The sequence below is a fragment of the Mustela nigripes genome, chromosome 6, assembly GCF_022355385.1.
Source record: "Mustela nigripes isolate SB6536 chromosome 6, MUSNIG.SB6536, whole genome shotgun sequence".
Classification (NCBI taxonomy): domain Eukaryota; kingdom Metazoa; phylum Chordata; class Mammalia; order Carnivora; family Mustelidae; genus Mustela; species Mustela nigripes.
The window spans coordinates 102,389,090-102,408,487 of NC_081562.1; the positions used below are offsets into that span (position 1 = coordinate 102,389,090).

The 19,398-nt window shown below is 40.8% G+C and overlaps 2 protein-coding genes across 2 annotated transcripts in view; both read right to left on the minus strand.

Annotated features, from left to right (window-relative positions):
• Nucleotides 1–19,398, minus strand: part of NDUFA9 (NADH:ubiquinone oxidoreductase subunit A9) — a 236,501-nt gene that overhangs the window by 56,914 nt on the left and 160,189 nt on the right. The window lies entirely within an intron of this gene.
• The window catches only part of GALNT8 (polypeptide N-acetylgalactosaminyltransferase 8), a 34,136-nt gene continuing 16,027 nt past the window's right edge, over nt 1,290–19,398 (minus strand). Inside the window, 8 exon segments of the mRNA XM_059404346.1 lie at nt 1,290–1,433; nt 9,430–9,597; nt 10,686–10,781; nt 11,327–11,464; nt 12,457–12,642; nt 17,116–17,230; nt 17,695–17,916; nt 18,671–18,851. Coding sequence (XP_059260329.1) covers nt 1,290–1,433; nt 9,430–9,597; nt 10,686–10,781; nt 11,327–11,464; nt 12,457–12,642; nt 17,116–17,230; nt 17,695–17,916; nt 18,671–18,851 — 1,250 coding nt within the window.

Genomic DNA, 19,398 nt, shown 5'->3' on the forward strand with positions numbered 1-19,398 from the left:
CCATTCCTTAATTTTTTCACCATAAGACCTTACCTATGATAATATTTTAGTTCTTGATATGGATTTGGTCACTGTGAAGGTTTTATCAAGCTCTACACTTACGCACTTTTAAAAAATTAGCTGATTTAATTCTGTACTAGATTATCAGTGTCTTGTCTGCCTAATGCCTAAAGGAAGCCTAATCATTCCCAGAATCATACTGACATAAAACTAAAAGGAGAAGGTGACCCTCTTAAGGAAGGGACGAGTTTGCACATCCTTGAAAGGTGAGCCCACAAAACAACATACACATATAACATACTATCTTCTCTCCTATCATGGTCCCCAACCACCGGGACCTTACCAAAATATGCATCCCAAGACATAACTTCCCAACTTACCAACTTGGTTTTAAGTTTGTGCCTGCAATTCCTTCTTGGTGTCCCAGTAAGTGATGTCCCTCTGTTTCAAGCCTCAATTTCTTCATAATATGCAGGGAGAATAGCAGGAATAGGTAGTAAAGTCTATTAAGTGCTTTAAGCTCCTTAAAGACTCAGATGGACTTGGACTTTTCTACCATTCTCTATGCACTGTGCAGAGCTGGGCTTATTGGAGACACGTTCTCTCCTCCCCTCCACCTTCAGAATCTCTTTGATATGGGACAGATTGAGTAATCCAAATAAAACTGCTGTGGAGGGATGCTGGAGGAATTTTTAAAGATTGCTTGTCTATTTGCGGCATCTTTCAGGACACTTCAGGAAAGGGGAACAGCAGGGGCCACACACCTTTAGAGAGCTGGTGCCACCTGAATCATTGTCATGCTGCCAGCCTGAGGATGACCCAGCATCTCCCATGGAGCAGCCCCCAGGATGTCTGGGGAGTCTCTGAGCAGATGGGCTGGGGGAGGATGTGTGGGGCAGATGGCAATAGTAGTTGTCAGGCATGAAGACTAAATAGTTTTGGCAGAAGTCAACGATAGACTTCCACCCTCCTAATTCTGTCCCCACATAGCAGCCAGATGATGGTGCTTATTTCGAAGAGTTTCCAATAATGGCATTTGATATATATCATGACTTTCCAAGGGAAGCTGGGGGGAAAGTTTCCTCACCCATCTCCAGCCTGGACATTTTGACACATGCAAGGACCTTACCTCCCCACAGTCTGTGTGTTGCAAGCCTAAGCCACAGTAAACATACACACCTACTTTCCTGTTCTCACCCTCTCCCACTCTGAGCAGCATTAGAAGTAGAAGCCATTCCAGGGGCAAGAACTGGTATCCCAAATCAAGGCTCTCTGATGATCACCGGATGTTAGTTTGACCCCCAGTTTTGCACGGTATACTGTATTGTCCACACTTGTGTGGTGCAGTTCTGAAGTACAAGCACATAGAGGCCTGAAGTGTCTTTCTTCATCTCCAGACATCGCTTGGTGGCTCTGTTCATGACAGCTCTTCCCTGGATGGGAGAAGAGACAGAGTCAAGGTATTGAAATGCCCTCATCTCCCCTGCTCCTGTTCTTCCTGCTGTGGTCAGTGACATGCTTGAAGGGTCCCTCAATCTTCTGCCAGTCATCCAGAGGAGAAATGAAGCAAAGGGTAGAGTTAGACCAACTGGTATTTTCTTCACTAGTACCATGGCAGACTAACCATAGACCTAGGAGTTAGCAAGACAGTGCTGGGTTTCTGTTATCATCCACCTCTTATTAGGTTGAAACATCAGGAAGTGTGACTGTCTAGACATGACACATCTTGGAGAGCCATGGTCCTTCTCTACTTGGCCTTCCTTTCCACCTCTTCACCCCTGAGCCCATGAAATCTATCAGGATTCTCCCTCCCTCTTCAGTAAGGCTCAGTGGCCAGAGGAGCAGAAGTTACATTCAGGCACCTCAGCCTGTTTCTTCTACCACTGTTGATTGGGAGGGTGGGCAGGGGGTGTGGAGAGAAGGGCAGTTCCTACCTATTCTGTCCTGGGGGCTTCACCACAGTTACTAGCAGAAACACTCTGGGTTTAGCAGCCAAAAAGTCTGGGCTAAATCTCTACTCTACCACATACAACAGAGGGCCCTAGGCAAATTACCTAGCCTCAGTCTCAATTTCCTTATGTGTAAAATGGGTTTATAGTTAATATTGGGGTTAAAATTAAAATTAATTGAATAAAATTAATTGGTTTATTTTGAGCCTCTTGTGCCTGACATGCAAGATGTGCAGTAGATTAGTACATCTCTGCCTCCTCCCATTCTAATGGGGGAACGAGGGGAGGGTCATCCTTCTCTTTGTTCTTTTTTTTTCTTCTCTTTGTTCTTATGTTTCACCTAGACCCTAGGGCTCAACAACTGTCATCGCGCCATCTGTCCTCGTGCGGTCCTCGTCTCCTCGCCCTCCCATTCCCTACACCCCTCTCCAGCACGTTGCAGGAACCACTCCCAGAATCTGTTTCATCGCCTCCGCGAAGTTGTTCTCCCTTTATCCCCCTGCCCTCTGCTGTCATCCGGAGTTAACAGCCTGTCTTTAAATGTCTAATGAGAGACCCTGAACTCACACTCCCACTTTGAACTTATACTACCAAGCTTTTCAACACCAAGCAGGGCTGCAGCAGTATGTCCAAAACCCTGCCTCCTCGGATTTCTTTCCATTACAAAATGCACTCCCCACCCCCGCCAACACTGCTCTCTTAAACTTGCTGCCCTGGCCGCACTGGACTCCCCTAGGTGCACCTCAGCAGTGTCGGCAGTCACACAGGCTCCCCTGTTTCTTGAACTCCTCCTCTGACCTCCACTTCTCCTCTCTGTGGGCTCTGCTTGTAGCCCATAGGGTGCTCCTGGAGAGGGTCCACCAACCAAGCAGGCCAGGCCACAAATGTGCCTATAGCAGTCCGGCTTAAAATGTGGCTTACTCCTTAGGGTTACTCTTCCAGATCTCCTCAGCACTCATTATCCCTTGTCCCCATCCCTTGATGTTCACTTTCACTAAATGCACCCCCCTTTTTTTTCACTTTGTTGAGCTGATCACACTGCCAGCCAGCCTAGCCCCTCCCCCAAGTGCCTGGAGTGACCCTCTGGACACTGCTTGTGGGTGGTCTCAAAGGAGCTGCCCTGCCTCTGTACTTACTCCTAGCAGCCCCTGTGCTCTGAAGTGGATGCCAGAGAAACACTTCCTGTTTAACATCAGTTTTTCATTTCTCCCTCTGGGCAGATTCTTTTTCTACTGACTTCTTTTTTCCCAGTATTGGAGGAGGAAAAAACCCTACCAAAATTCAGTGCTTTCCTCCCTTTCAGGATCAGACTTCCCAAGCAATGAGGTGATAACAACAGTGGATAAGATTCTGTGTTTGAATCTGGACATTTAATCTTGTGTGACCTTGGTTACAGTATTTGACTTCTCTGTGGTTTAGTAACTTCATAAGTAAAGTAGAGCTAATGATAATATTTCTCTTATAAGATTTATGTAAGGATTAAATTAGAGGATGCCTGGTACATTATTTGTACTCAATAAATCTTGGCTATTTTAATGTATTGTGTTTTTTTAGATAAAGTCAGTGACTTTTTTTTTTTTCTATTTTCTTTCCACTCCCATGTGACATGTCCTTTGGAAGTATTCTTTAAGTCTTCTTCAGACTATTTTCTAGTTTCTTTTACATTGTGTTCATCTGGATCTTATACACTTTTGGTTTGATTTTTATTTGGGGGGGGGTGTTGCTCTTCAGTTTTTAAGGAATTTTTGGTTTTGTTTATTTTCCACTTTAATGGAAGGAGTATGTGCTCCTTCTTTTATTTTATTTTTTAAATTTATCTATTTTATTTTTTAATACTTTTTTATTTTTTTAGTGTTCCAAGATTCATTGTTGATGAACCACACCCAGTGCTCCATACAATTAGTGCCCTCCTTAATACCCAAAACCAGGATCACCTAACCCCCCACTCCCCTCCGTTCCAACACCTTCAGTTTGTTTCTCAGAGTCCACAGTCTCTCATGGTTCATCTCCCTCTCTGATTTCAATTGGGGGTGTTCTTTTTTTTAATTTGGAAAACGTATTTCAAAAATTAGAAGCACTTATAATAGGATAACATTATATATATAGTTTAATACCATGGTTTAATATCTCATGTGCATTTTCCAATTAATATTTGAAAACATACTTTTTGAGGATATAATTTGAATGACTATGTCATATTCAGTTCAATATTCAGGGGATGCACAGAAATCTCCCTTACTGTTGGGCATTTAATTTTTCCTAATATTTTGCTATGATAAATATAAGATATTTTCTATATTAATTTTGACTCACATTTTATATTGTTCTTTAAATATTGTCTTAAAAGAAAATGAGAAGACTATACTTTCAGGGATCATTTCTATAGTTTGTTAAAAGAAATTGAGCACCGTAAAAGGGTCATAATTAATTTGGGAGTTCTGATTAGTGTCATGGTTTTTCATACAGAAAGCTAAACTGCCTTCTGTACCTGTGCCCACTAGCATGATAGCATCCCCACAGGTATCTCTTCCTTTTTATTTCTTGAACACTGACTGTGTCTGGTCTCCTTATTCTCACTGCCTCTCCCAGAGCTCTTCTTTGTGTCACTCCCTGCAGAAGACTTCTGCATGATGACCTCTACCCCAGCTCTCCATTATTTCAGCTACCCTGCTACTCGCAACTCTGCTCCTCATTTCAAAGTCCAGATGTTCAAACTGGGTCCCTTCTCAGTCACTGATGTCATCTCTCTTGTGGCTTTCAGAAGTCATACCTCCTCTGGTTGACTCAAACCCTGAATCATGGAATTGAAGACAAAAGCATGATCTAATCTTATCTCCCTCTCAATTCCGAAAAGCATCTTTGGTAGCTTTTTAGCAGATGAATGTGTAAGTCGTACCTACAACTTTCCTACCTGAAAGAACTGTGATCTCAAGATCAGGTGGATAGGAACGGCTAATACAGAGTGAATTGACTCATGACCTACATGATCCCCTCCCTCTTCAACTTCCAGACTTCTTGACACAGTGACCTGAAAAGGGACCTGGGTTGGACACTGGAGAAGTGAGCAAAATTCCCCTGCATGTCCTGCAGCTCTAGACCTCACACCCAGCCAGAAGCTATATTCTGTCAGCAACTTCCCCCAGCTGAGAAAGTGATCTTTCCAAAATTCTCTTGGAAAGGCAAACCTGAGAATGTTTGGGATGTTATAATTGTTTCTTTAACACAACTACTATGTTTAATTCCCGGGAGATTTAGAATCAAGTAAAGATGTTAAAGGAATCAAACAAATAGTATTTGTTAAAGATTCTGAGTAGAGTTACTATTTTTAAGTACCTGCTAAGTTTTAAAAACATTGTCTTACAGATGAACCCTGTGATACCAATTTTAAAATGTGTAATTGAATAAAGTTTGTGAAATCTTACCAAATTGCAAACACTTTTGAAACATATAAAAGAATTTAAGAATCATTGATTTAAAATCAGATAACTGACATTCTTAAGAAAGAAAACTTAATGTATTAAATTTATAAATACAGTATGTAATGTTTAAGGGGGTTTATTAAATTGTAAAGTCCGCTTTAAAGTTGCTAAGAGAGTAGATTTTTAAAGTTCTCATCACAAGAAAAAAATGTTTTTGTAACTATGTGTGGTGATGGATGTTACCTAGACTTATTGTGATGATCATTTTGCAATATAAGCATACATTAGGCATATTATGCTATATGCCTGAAACTAATATAATGTCACTTATATAAATAAATTAATTCACTATTACAAATAACTTTATTCTCATAGATTTGAGGAGATGTACCAATTCCTCAAAAACCATAAACCAAAATTCAATCAACATGAAATGAATGATCTGAATAACCTTGAACCATTAAAAAAATTCTGTTTGAGCTCCAAGAGGGTGGCCTGCCAGGCCAGCACATACCCTGTGCACACAGGCCTCGAAAGCTGTCAGGTAGGTCTGAATGCAGGAAGTGTGCAAGGAGCAAAGTGTCCATGCTTGGGTGTTCCAAAGCAGAAACGAGGCTCACTGAACTTGGTTTCAGGCTCAGGGGATTGTGCTGATAGTTTTGAGTAGAGGCAGGAACTTGTGGGGTACAGACAAGACCACAGGGTTTTAAAATATTTTAATTTATCATTTAAGGGCCCCTGGAAAAGAAACCTCCAGGCCCATATGTTTCCACTGGAGAATTATACCAAGCATTTAAAGAAGGATTAACACCAATTTAAGACAATCTCTTCCAAAAAATCTCTTCCAGAAATGCCTCTTTCAGAAACTGATCTATTCTAAATTTTTGTCAACAGGACAAATTTTATCAATTAGAAAGAGGAAACACCTCCTAACTCATTTTATGAGGCCAGTATTGATACTAAAACCAAAGGCAGTACCAAAAAGAAAAGGAAAAAGCTGCAGGTCATTATCTTTAAAGAACTTAGACACAAAAATCTTCAATATACAAGCAAAACCAAATATAATAAAGTATGAAAAGAAGTGTACACCATGAGTAAGTGTGATTTATTCCTGGCATATAAGGCTGTTTCAACATTAGAAAATTAATCAGTGTAATCCATCATATCAACAAACTAAAGAAGAAAAAGAACATGATCATATCAATTGACAAAGAAAAAGTATTTGACAAAATCCAACTCACATTCACAATAAAAATATTTTTTAGCAAGTTAGAAATTCAGATAAATTATATCAATTTGATAAGGAGGATCTACAAAAAATCTACTTCTGATGTATATGCAAAAATGGAAGACTCAATGCTTTCCCCCTGCATTTGGAAACAAAGTAAGGATATTCATTCTCACCACTCTTATTCAACATAGTACTTGAAATACTAACTAATGTAATATGGCAAGAAAAACAAGTAAAAGTCATGCAGATTGGATATGGAAAAAAAGGTGACTGTTAAAACCCGATAGGTTTAAATAAAATAATAAGATTTCTAAGCTGAATGTGAAAGCTTAAACAAAAATGATAGGTCTTTAATTTAGAATTTAAATAAATTTATATTAATTTTTAAAACTAAAGTAAACCTGTGATAGTATTTTCTGCACAAAAAAAAGATACCACTAAGGATATTGAAAACTCACATTTAGCACACTCAGCCTGCCTATCAGACATGCTCTGCTTGGTGACTGCCATTGACAGGAAACTCACCATCTTGCTAGGCAGCCCATTATTCTGTAGAATAACTTAAGCTGTCAGGCTTTGAGAAAGCCTTCTTCCCCTGCCCTTACATTAAGTTGAACTCTGCCTCCTTGATCTAAAGTCACTGGTCTCAATTTTGCCCTCTTGTAGACATTGAACAAATCTAATCCCTCATCTGCATGAAATCAGCCTCATCTTTTCTCTAGACTCATGTGTCTAAGCTAGTACCTCCAGACTTGCCAATCTTTCATTTGTTCTGCAATTGTTTATTGAGTGTGTGCCACGCTCTAGGCATTTTGCTAGATGCAGGAGAGAAAACAACAAAACCCAGGCCCTGTCCTCCACCTCACAGTCTAGTGATAAAAAGATGCAAGTGAGGAGATACCTAGAAGTAATCATGAGATAAAACCTGTAGGAAGGGCCCTTGCCTCCCTTCAGTCATCAGGACATCTGTCTCCACCAATGTGGATAATGCAGCCCCATCCCACAGCAAATTCACATGTAGGCTATAGTCAGTCAAGTCCCTTATGTCATTGTCTTGTGAATTCTGCCAAATTCCCTCCACCCTGTTCTTAGTCAATTGACACTGAAATTAAAGTCAGGCCTTTACACTAGTCCCTATCAATTTCAGCCCAGGGCTCCAGATTCTCTGATGATCATTAATAATAAAACTAATCAAAACAACGAGATACCACCTCACACCAGTCAGAATGGCTAAAATTAACAAGTCAGGAAATGACAGATGCTGGCGAGGATGTGGAGAAAGGGGAACCCTCCTACACTGTTGGTGGGAATGCAAGCTGGTGCAGCCACTCTGGAAAACAGCATGGAGGGTCCTCAAGAAGTTGAAAATAGAGCAACCCTATGACCCAGCAGTCGCACTACTGGGTATTTATCCTAAAGAGGCAAATATAGTGATCCGAAAGGGCATGTGCACCCGAATGTTTATAGCAGCAATGTCCACAATAGCCAAACCATGGAAAGAACCTAGGTGTCCATCAACAGACGAATGGATAAAGAAGAGGTGGTATATATATACCATGGAATACTACGCAGCCACCAAAAGAAATGAAATCTTGCCATTTGTGACGGCGTGGATGGAACTAGAGGCTATTATGCTTAGCAAAATAAGTCAATCGGAAAAAGACAACTATCATATGATCTCCCCAATATGAATGGAGATGCAACAGGGTGGGGCTGGGGGTAGGAAAAGAATTAATGAAGCAAAATGGGATCGGGAGGGAGACAAACCATAAGAGACTCTTTTTTTCTATATTTTATGTATTTATTTGACAGACAGAGATCACAAGTAGGCAGAGAGGCAGGCAGAGAGAGAGGAGGAAGCAGGCTCCCCGCTGAGTAGAGAGCCCGATTCAGAGTTTGATCCCAGGACCCTGGGATCATGACCTTGAGCCGAAGGCAGAGGCTTAACCCACTGAGCCACCCAGGTGCCCCACCATAAGAGACTCTTAATCTCACAAAACAAACTGAGGGTTGCCTGGGGGAGGGTGGTAGGGAGAGGGTGGTGGGGTTATGAACATTGTGGAGGGTGTGTGCTATGGGGAGTGCTGTGAAGTGTGTAAACCTGGAGATTCACAGACCTGTACCCCTGGGGCTAATAATACATAATATGTTTATTTAAAAAAACTAATCATAATGACTGATATTTATTAAATACTTTCTATGTGCAGGCACCATGCTAAATTCTGTATGCACACTATCTCATTTAATCCTCCCAACAGGCTTGTAAAGTAGATATTCTGATCTTCATTTTTTTTTAACTATTTAATATAATTTATTCAATGCAACCTAGCTAATGTCATGTATTCATTAATCAAAGATTTACTGAGCTCTACACATCTGTTGGACTCAGGGGATACCAATACAAACAATAAGTTGGATTCTTAGCTTTGTGTGTGCACACCTACTCAGTAATTTTTTTTAATTTTTTATTTTTGATAAACATATATTTTTATCCCCAGGGGTACAGGTCTGTGAATCACCAGGTTTACACACTTCTTCATTTTATAAATGAGGAAACCAAGTATCACAGAGGGTAAGAAATTTGCTAATGGTGACTGAACTAGGACTGAACTCAAACTCTTCACTGTTAAGCTAACCAGATTCCAATATTGCTTCCCTTACCCACCCACCTCTGCCAACAGACTCAGCGTTCCCTGCCCAGTTTCATTTTTCAGTCTTTTCCCTACACACTGCCACAAAGCCAATCCTTCTAAAACACTATCAAATCAAATATGAACCTTGTAGACTGTATTTGAATATGCTTATCCTTTAAAAAAAACATGTGACTCACCGGTTTAAAATCCCAATATACGTGCAGTCTGTTTTGGGCTGCCTTGGAACATGGCTCTAAAGTGGGCTTCTCCCCATTGCCAGGGTCTGTCAGGCAGTGATCATCAGTGTGTGCCTCTGCAATCAGTGGTCCCACATAGAACTCCCCAGTTAGCTGATAGTAGACATTCTAAAAGAGAGCAAAGGAGTCTGCCATGGATACAGTCAGTGGGGCAGTCTTTGACCTTATAAAGGGCATGAAGACTGTTCTTGCACTCAATCATCATGGAGAACTGAACCTTCCTAGGTAGCAATGAGTCACTCCCCTTTCTTTGTCCCCAACACTCAGTTAACTCTAAGAAGAACACCAGGCTTGAGAAGTGGGCACTAGCCTGCTTGCTTCTGTACAAGGGCTCCAACACAATCATGACTTGCCTAGACAAGGGAGATTATCTTTGAAACACACACACACACACACACACACACACACACACACACACACATCCCTGAACTTCAGAAGCTATCATCATAAGCTCCAGCTATGGACTTCTCAAGAAACCTTTCCAATTCTTAATCTGATACTGTCTTGCTTGATGAGCTTGGACAAGTGGGTTGTTTTTGTCCCTCAGGGTTTTCATTTGTCAGGTGGAAATGCTTATCTATCCTACATACCACAAACGTTCCCTGTGAGGGCAGCATGCAAAGTAACAAGATAGAAATGAATATTCTCAAGGGGAAAAGTTCCTGGACTGCATCACCAGTTTGATTCTTCTATTCAATGGAGCAACTTCCATTCAGCCTCTCTCTTCTCTAGCCCCTATTTCCTTCTCCACAGAAGAAGCCACAGGTATCATCACCTGCCCACCTTTCAGGGCATACCTGGAGTGGTGAGAGGATGGTGGAGACGGTGAGGGGAAGGGGGAAAATGGGGTAGCCGTCAATGAAAATAAGACCATTATTATTGGTATTATTGGTATTATTACTATTGGTATTACCTGAGGTTACTGTCAATGAAAATAATACCATTGTGAACGAATGTCACATGGCATTCTACCTATCCTCCCTGCACCTGAAGTGGAACTGTCTAGCTCTGATCTCTTGAATGGACTTGGAAGTGCTTAGTTAAAAGGACAGGTTTGGATTTCACCCTGACCCATTGCTCAGGATGCTCTGATCCTGCCTTCCCGTCATCTAACACTTAGTCTGAATCTGACAAGGGTTGCCAGGAGCTGAGCCACAACAGACTCACCCTGGGGCAGGGGAGATTGTAGAAGATACCTGCAGACTGTATTTGTGACAGTAATACATGACAGGGGTTTTGCTTGAAACAAGTCCCTGATCCAGGCAGATATTTTCATCCAACGTGTTTTTCATCTGAAGGGGCAAAACACACAGAAACACCATTGGAAAGAGACAGAGAAACAGTGCCCTCAAGTCTCCCCAAGTCATGCATTTTCCCCACTACTCCAAGGGTGCCAGAAATTACCAACCAAAAGGAAGCAAGGGTTTGGGATCTTGGGGGCCATTTTCTTTGCACTAGACAAATGGCCCTGCTGTGATACTCCTTCCTAGGAACACCCACCCATCAGACAGTCACAGTGCATATAGAATGGGGGGCCAGACCACCTATCCTGGTTGGCTGAGAAATCAAGAGGTCAGATCTAGGGCTGCAGTTTGCAAAGTAAGGAACCAGAAGCAGAGTCAAGAAAAAGAAATGGGTTCTGGGGAGCAAGAGATAAAAGGACACTGAGAGGGCCCAAGGGAAAAAACCTGAGAAAGGAGCTAAGGGATAGAAAGATAATCCTGAGCAGGACGGATTTTGGAAATGCTTTTCTGAGCTGTCATGTAACTCAGGTCCCATTGTCTTGTATAGTCTTGTATAATATTTAAAATCTGAGATGCAATTTCATGATACATACTCTCTCGTAGCCCACAATGTTGTGAAGTGGCTTCAGGTTTGGATAAACATTTTTCAGATACCAGTCAAAAGTTTTACATTTCAGTTTCTTCCGGAGTGCCATTCTGGAAGAAATGTCTCCAAAATCGATTCCAGAGTTCTATAAATAAAACATGGAATATTTCTAGGCCTTGTAACATCCTTGACTCCACCAAAGGGTATGAATGACGCATGAGGGAATGAAACATTTTCCTGATAGTCTGGAAGGTAACCTTGATAATTATAGTTTTTCAGGGAAAGTGGGAAAAGCTTGAACCCTAATAATCTCTGCTGGCTTCAAAGGCACTTGCAAGGCCTACATAGTACGGCTACTTGGGGTTATTTCCCTCCATGAGTGAGCTAATGGAGACTGCTTCCATTTGAGATAATATTTACATCAGTAAGACACAAAATATTCCTCATGATGGCCAGAAAAGACTTCCAAAAGGAATATTCTGGTAGCAAGATTTACAGATTGAAGGAGATTTTCTACACGTGTTATCTGTGGGGATAACTTGATTATTATAACAAGATAACTTGTTATCTGTGGGGAATGCTTGAGCTCAGAGCTCTAGCTCAAGGGCAGAAGACAGTGTACCATGCCAACCTCAGGAGGCTAGCCTTGGCCAAGAAGGCCATCCTCATTTGTGTGCATCCAGCAGTGGTACAGTCCGCACTCCCACCATTCCACATCCCACCTGCCATGTCCCATGAAATCCTGTTGTCCAGCCCTGCCCCACAAGGAATCTCCCAGTATAGAGGATGCATGAAGAACACAGACTCTAGAAGATTCCTTGCTTTGAATTGTATTTCTGCTCCTTATTACTTTATCACCTTAAAGAAATTCCTTTCAATGCTCTGTCAGTTTCTCCTTCTGTAAACATGGAAGAATAAAAGCAAACCCTACATCATAAATATGTCTCAATGATTAATGGCTGCCTAGAACATAGCATTATTGCATTAATGTTAGGTGCCATTATCATTGCCCCAGGAGGACTTTATGCTAATTTTTTAGAGCAGGGATGTCACTTTCACTTTATGTCTCCCATTTCCTACTCTTTAACCCCCCTCCTCCTTCATTCTTCCCTGCTTCTATTCAATTCCATAACAAACCTGGAGAGGGATGTTCCAGGCCAAATAGACCATGTGTTTGTATTCATCCATCCAGATTTCAGCCACTCGCACAGCATTACGCTTCAAGGCAAGACTCAGATCCAAGGCATAGGGCTTGTGGTGTCTCTCTAGGTGAGCAATCCTGGAGCAGGGTAAGATCTCAATTCTCCCTCCACACTGCCACACCTGTAAAAGAAGAAAAGAAAGTCACCTGGGAAGGTTAGGCCCATGACCAAGAAGCATCATAGCTTATGGACTCACAGAGGCCATATTTTGGAATCATTTCTAAAGAATGTAAATTCAGTCCTCTCACTCCATTTCAATGTGGCTTCTCAACCTACCTATCTACCTAAGACAACCTTTATTAGAAGTCTACCAAAATGCTTCTCTCCCATAGTTCACATAGCTCCCCAAATCCCATGTATTTCAGGAAATCTTCTGAACAGACCAAGGAATGGTTGCCTCTGCTTTATTATCCTTAAGAAAGTATGAAAGTCCTAAGAGGCACCACACACTAAGCCAGTCTCACTAGACTTCATCTCCCAAGATCCCCTCTGTCCTGCGTGCCAGATATAAAACAATGTGGCAGATAGACTCTCGGGGCTCCCATGATCCTTGCCTCCTGGTGTTCACTCCCCTTTCTAACCTCCCCCCTTTGAGTATAGGCTTGTGATCTTCTGGCCAATCGAATATGTCAAAGGATGTACATGATTGCATGTGTGTGATTACACTATATAAGACTGCAGTGTTGGGGTGCCTGGGTGGCTCAGTGGGTTAAAGCCTCTGCCTTCAGCTTAGGTCACGATCCCAGGGTCCTGGGATTGAGCCCTGCATCGGGCTCTCTACTCAGCGGGGAGCCTGCTTCCTCCTCTCTCTGTGCCTGCCTCTCTGCCTAATTGTGATCTCTGTCTGTCAAATAAATGAATAAAATCTTTAAAAAAGACTGCAATGTCATTCTGGTTAGAGACATGCTATCATGTTGGTTTGGAAGAAGCAAGCCACCATGTTGTGAGCCACCATGATGAGGAGGCCACAGGGCAAGAAACTAAGGATGGCTTCCAATTGATCGCCAGCAAAGAACTGAATGTTTTTTCAGTCTAGAAGGTTTCAAGGAACTGAGTGTCGCCAACAATCCCATGAGCTTGGAATCCCTAGTCAATCCTAAATGAGAAACTAGCCATGGCCAACACCTTGACTGCACCTTTGTAGATGACTCTGCTAAGCCATGCATGGACTCTTAATCCACAGAAACTGTGAGATGGTAAGTGCACCTTGCTTCGAATCACCAACTTTGTGATAATCCTGCTACACAGCAATAGATAACTAATATGAGTTATTCTTGACTAAAAGATATCATGACTTATGATAAAATGATATAATTATAAATACTCTGCTTTGCCATCCTGACAGGTACGAACTTACTTTTCAGGCCACACATTCTAATATTTGGCTTAAATATATGATCTTCACCCAGATAGATGGTAGAATGACCTATTGGTATTAGATTGACATAATGGCTCCAGTGTCTTCTCTTCATGGTTTCCCAAGAAACGTGCAGTTTCTGGGAGTTAATTGGTCTATTTGACAGTGGTTAGAAACCTACTACCTTCATGCCCAAGGAAGCCTCTGAGATAAGAGTGAGCAACGTAGGTCGTGCTGATTCAGTTAACCACCTGAAGGGTCAGTCCCCTTACCTGACTTTCAAAATTTTTTCATTCCTTCTTCTACTTCTGAACCCACAGAGTCTCCTCCCTCATTCTCCCAAACCCAGAATAGCACAGTGACAAAAAGTCAGTCTTGGAAGCCAGACTGACCTGTGTTCAAATCCTGATTCTGTCTCTGAATACCTGACAGCTAGGGGCAAAACACTCCCCATCCTGAGTCTCAGGTGACTTATCCACAAAAAGGCATAAAACTGTCAGGAGCATGAAATGGCATAAAAAGTATTCATAAATGTCTATGATTTTTAACTTGAAACAGCTCTTTTCTTCCATTATTCTCCTGAGTTTCTCTTCATTAGTTTCCAACATCATGTGGAGGTTACAACTGATTTGTTTTCAGATTTTATTTTCTGAAGCCAAACATCTAAAATTTCAAATACAAATTCACTCCAATTTCTTCAGTTGCTGGTTGTTTCTAATCCACAGGAATTCAGAGGAGAAAATAAAATGGCACAAAAAATCTTAAATTCAAGTGAAAAGTTAAGTCATGATTGCCATTTATGAAGTAACATTAACTATTATCCTTAATGAAAAGTTTTCAAATTTTACTCTTTCAATTTATTCCCACTTGCTAAACATTCCTCCATTCTTATTCTGTGTGTGAGTGAGTGTGTGTGTGTGTGTGTGTGTGTGTGTGTGTGTCTAACACAAAGATGGATGTGAAGCTTCTCTTTATAACAACAATGACTTGCTCTGTGGCAAAAGTTACCCTAATTTTTTCATGAATTTAATCCTTACCACGTAGGTATTATTATTATCCTCATTTAAGTAATTTGCCCACATTTACCAGCAAGTAAATGACAAAGCTGGATTCTGAGTCCAAACAGTGAGCCTGTTAAGCTCCAACAAGGAGTCAGGAATACACAAGGTGCCCGATAAATGCTGGTTTTTCTTTCTTGAGCATCAGCCCCAACAGTCCATCTCCATTTATACAGTCCCATGTGCACTATCACTGCCATGCCTCTAGATGTCAGAATAAAACATCCCATGCAGCTCTACTATTCCCCATGATCTGTCATTGGAGAAAGGGAGATCTTAACGCGTGCTGAGAGGTTTTAAAAGGCAAATAGTCATTCTGTCAAATAAATAAAATCTTTAAAAAAAAAAAAAGGCAAATAGTCACATACACAAACTAAGAAAACTAGATATGGGTAGAACTCTTTTATCCAAGAAAAATAAAAGAATGGCCTTTCCCTGACACTTCCTACATCTCCAGCAAAATCTATGAAAAAATCACAGAATGTTAAAAGAAAGAGGATTTCTTGTGGAAACTAAAATATCGGAGTTCAATATAGAGTAGGGGAATGGAAATAGAGTGGCGACAGAAGAAGAAAGAGAAAAAAAAAAAAAAGATGGGGGAACTCAGAATGGTAAGAAGGGCTTGGGGCCCTAACTTGGAGAATTGGAGTTCCAAATTCATGGAAGCCATGGTAGGTAGGAAAACCTCAGCCATAATGTAGCTAGGGTCATCCTAGGACTTTGCTAAGTACCATGCATAAAATAATTATTTCTGCATTTATATTTTTGTGCTAGAGACTAATTGTATACTCAATACCTATTCTTTTCTACATTTATTGTTGTAGAAGAAATAACTGCACACATAAGCAACTAGCTGAAATCTACATTTCCCAGACTCTTTTGCTCACCAGTGGCCATATGACCAGCAGTGGCCAGTGGGATTTGAGGAAAATAACATATACAACTTTCAAGTAGTGACCTTAAAAAGAAAGCATGCTCTGTCTCTGTCCCCCCTTCCTCATTCTAATGAATAGAATACAGGAATACAGGTGTGGTGTGGAGTATAGCAGAATCACAAGATGGAAAAGTCTTGGTCCCCATCATCCTGAAGATGCCATCTCAATCCTGAACTGCTCATGTCCAAACTGTTGTGGAAAAAGAAATCAATTTCTACATTTTTAAAACCTGTTATTTTAGCCTTTCTCAGAAGCCAAACAAGAATTCTAATTAATGTCTTTATAAATCATTTTAAAATATTAGGAGATGGAGAGGAGAAGTAAGTTGGGGAAAATAGGAGAGGGAGACAAATCATGAGAGACTGTGGACTCAGAAACAAAGTAAGGGTTTTGGAGCAGAGTGGGGTGGAGCTGGGGTGAGCCTGGTGGTGGGTATTAAGGAAGGCATAGAATGGATAGAGCACGGCATGTGGTGCATAAACAATTAGTTATGGATCATGAAAAAAAATTAATTTAATTTAAAAATATTTATTACATTTTAACAGTGCCATTATCCTTATGAAGTAGATGAAATAAGGATGCTTTTATTCATTTCATGAAGGGAAAATTGGTCAAGACAGCCAGGCAGAACAATAGTTTTCTCTGTCCAACTATTACTGTGACTTAAGGTATAACCCAGATAGAGGCTCAAACTGTATTGGTTAACACAAAAATGTGAGGTCCCGTTTAGGTCTTAATTGAATATAATATCTATTTCTAGGGTCATCAGTTCCAAGTAGAAAGGAATTGAAGGGAGTAGGTCTGAATAAACTTTAGAAAATATCTCATGCTTCCAGATACTGTAATGGACTAGAGATCACCTGGTCTCAGGCATAGAATTTCAGGAATACTATAGAATTTCAGTATTCAAAAGGAATACTATAGGAGGGATATTTTAAGCATGAGATCTAGAAGATGCTTAGAAAATGCTTGGAATGCTTTTTCCCCTTAAGGTAAATAAGAATACCATCTGCTGAGTCTCAGTTCTATGTCTTTCATCCATATCTCCCAGATTATATAAACCTCTACCAGAAAGCTCCACTCCAGAAGTTTTACTGCCTATTCCTAGTGACTCGGAAGTATGAGAGATTATCCATCTCTTGAGCCAATGACATTCAGCCTTCTTCCAGAATTCCAAAGACCATCCAACTCTCCAATTATTTTCCCCTCTGCTTTTTCTCATAATGAGAAAGAAATGTACCCACCCTCAAGCCGAGTTCCACATTCTCTCCTCCATAGACCAGCATCCCACCATCCAGAGATCCAATCTCTTCCAGAAAGATCCTGTTGGCAGCCAGGATGCCCATGATGGAAGGACTCCTATAGAACACACAGTAAGAGAGTTACTAACCTCTTGATGAGGAATGGGTCAAGATGGCGGTGAGGGATGGGAAGCCAATGATGATCTGGCTTCCAAAGGTCTGCTCAAGCCCCTTCTTATCCTGAAGGCTTTTCCTAAACCCTCAGGCTGAACCAAGTACATATAGCTTTCCTTCACCCTCATGCTGCCTTAGCCCTTCCTGAATTATAATGAAATTAAACCTTTTTCATTTTCATATCCCTACTTCATAGCCTGATAAATGCTTAAAATGCCTCAAATGTTTTTTTTAAACAGCATATACTCTGATTTTTGTTTGAAAGCCCTTAGATAGTCTGAAGTGCCTTTATTTTTTTCTCTATCCTCTTTCACCCAATCTCCTCCATTTCTCCTATCCACTCCCAGCAGTACCATAAAAGATCAACAAAACCCACACCATCCATTCCTGATTTCCCATGTTCTAAACAAGTTCCCTAAACCTCAGACTTATTTTACTGGAGCAGTGGCATCATGCTGATCAAACCAGGCCTTTGGCAGTGGATCATAGCGGCACCATAGTTCCCAGTTAAACCCATCAACTGCCAATGCATACTATTCCAGTTCAAAGGTATCAAAATGAATATTATCAAACACAGGAGACACAATCACAGTGTGGTCTTCCTGAATCCGAGCCAAAATGGGCTCTGCCCTAGAAGAAAAGTGTGTAACAAATCCAGGTTGGATATGAAAGGAAGTAGAAGAAGCAAGCAAACAAAACTTCTTCAAGCACCTTGCCCTGATATTGAGCACCTTTTTCACTTATGCTGTGCTGGGCTGTGAGTAGGATACTCCACAGTGCAGAGAACCTTGGCAGTTTTCAGGATACTTGAAGCTACTAGCAGCGGACCTATGTCAATAACAGATTTGGAACTGGTACCCAAATATCACTCTCAAGTCATTATTAACAGGACTATTGGTATTCTGCCTAAATTTACATTAACTCTTTGGATCTCCCTGTTTCCAAAATGATGTCTATTTACTATTTGATTCTCCAAAGAATACAACTTTCTCTGTATCATGTAATTTCAGGACTGAGAAAAACATTAGGAATTATCAAAAGATAATTTCTTCATTTATAGTTAAGGACATAAAAGTCTAGTTAGGTGTGACTTATTTAGTCACAAAATTATTTTGCAAAGTCAGCACTCCAAGTTTGTCAACTCCAAGGTTATCAACACTCCAACCCCACAGTTATTTTCTTTTTTTTTTTCTTCCATAACACTAAAACACTTCCTTAGTCAACCAAATTCCCTGAGTAAAAACACCCTCTCTCTGGATATTTTCTTTGTTTGAGGTCTAGTGCTATATTTCCCTATTTCCATAATACCCTGTCTTTTATGTAGTACCTTTTCAATATCTCCCTTCTCCCCTTTGTTAGGAGAAGAAATCTCCTGCAGCCTTACCACCCAACGTTCACTTCAACATGAGCATCCAAGATGGCAATCACATCAGCTGTGGCCACTTTCCTGCCAGTGTTGCGTGCTTGAGCAAGACCCTCTCTCTTCGTATGTCGAATTATTTTTAGTAGTCCTGGATACTTCCGGTTGTAAAGCTTTATCTTCTTATCCAAGCGTGTCTTTAGTTCTCCGGCCAACCAAATGCACACCTATAGATATTCTGAGTGCAATAATCAATATGCTGTCAAAATTTCACACTATTATATAGTAGTGGTTGAACTACCTCCAGTTAAGGATGAGCAATTTACCATCTTGGGTGAGAAATAGTGTTTCCCCTGCACCTACTTCTCTCCATTCTATCCGCAGGCTTAATGCTCCATTCCTAATCTCCTTTTCCTTGAAGTTAAACTACCTTAGAATAATCACACTGCTTACCATGTAACAAGGATTGTTATTTATGCTTTATGTGTGTTGAGAATTCTCACAGGTCTACCTACCTGACCTAACTAAGGTAGAGGTGCTGGTGAACAGACATTGTGGAGACTGCCTGGAATGTCTTTCCCATGGCTAAACTCTGAAGATTTTCTGAAGAAGACACAAACAACTGAAACTGTTTTGTCTTGTTTTACATATTTCTATCCAAGGACCAATTTTGGACAGAACACTCAAGCTAATCGCTTTTCTAGCTTCTAGCTAATGAATTCATCCCCAAATTGTGCAAACAGGATTCACTA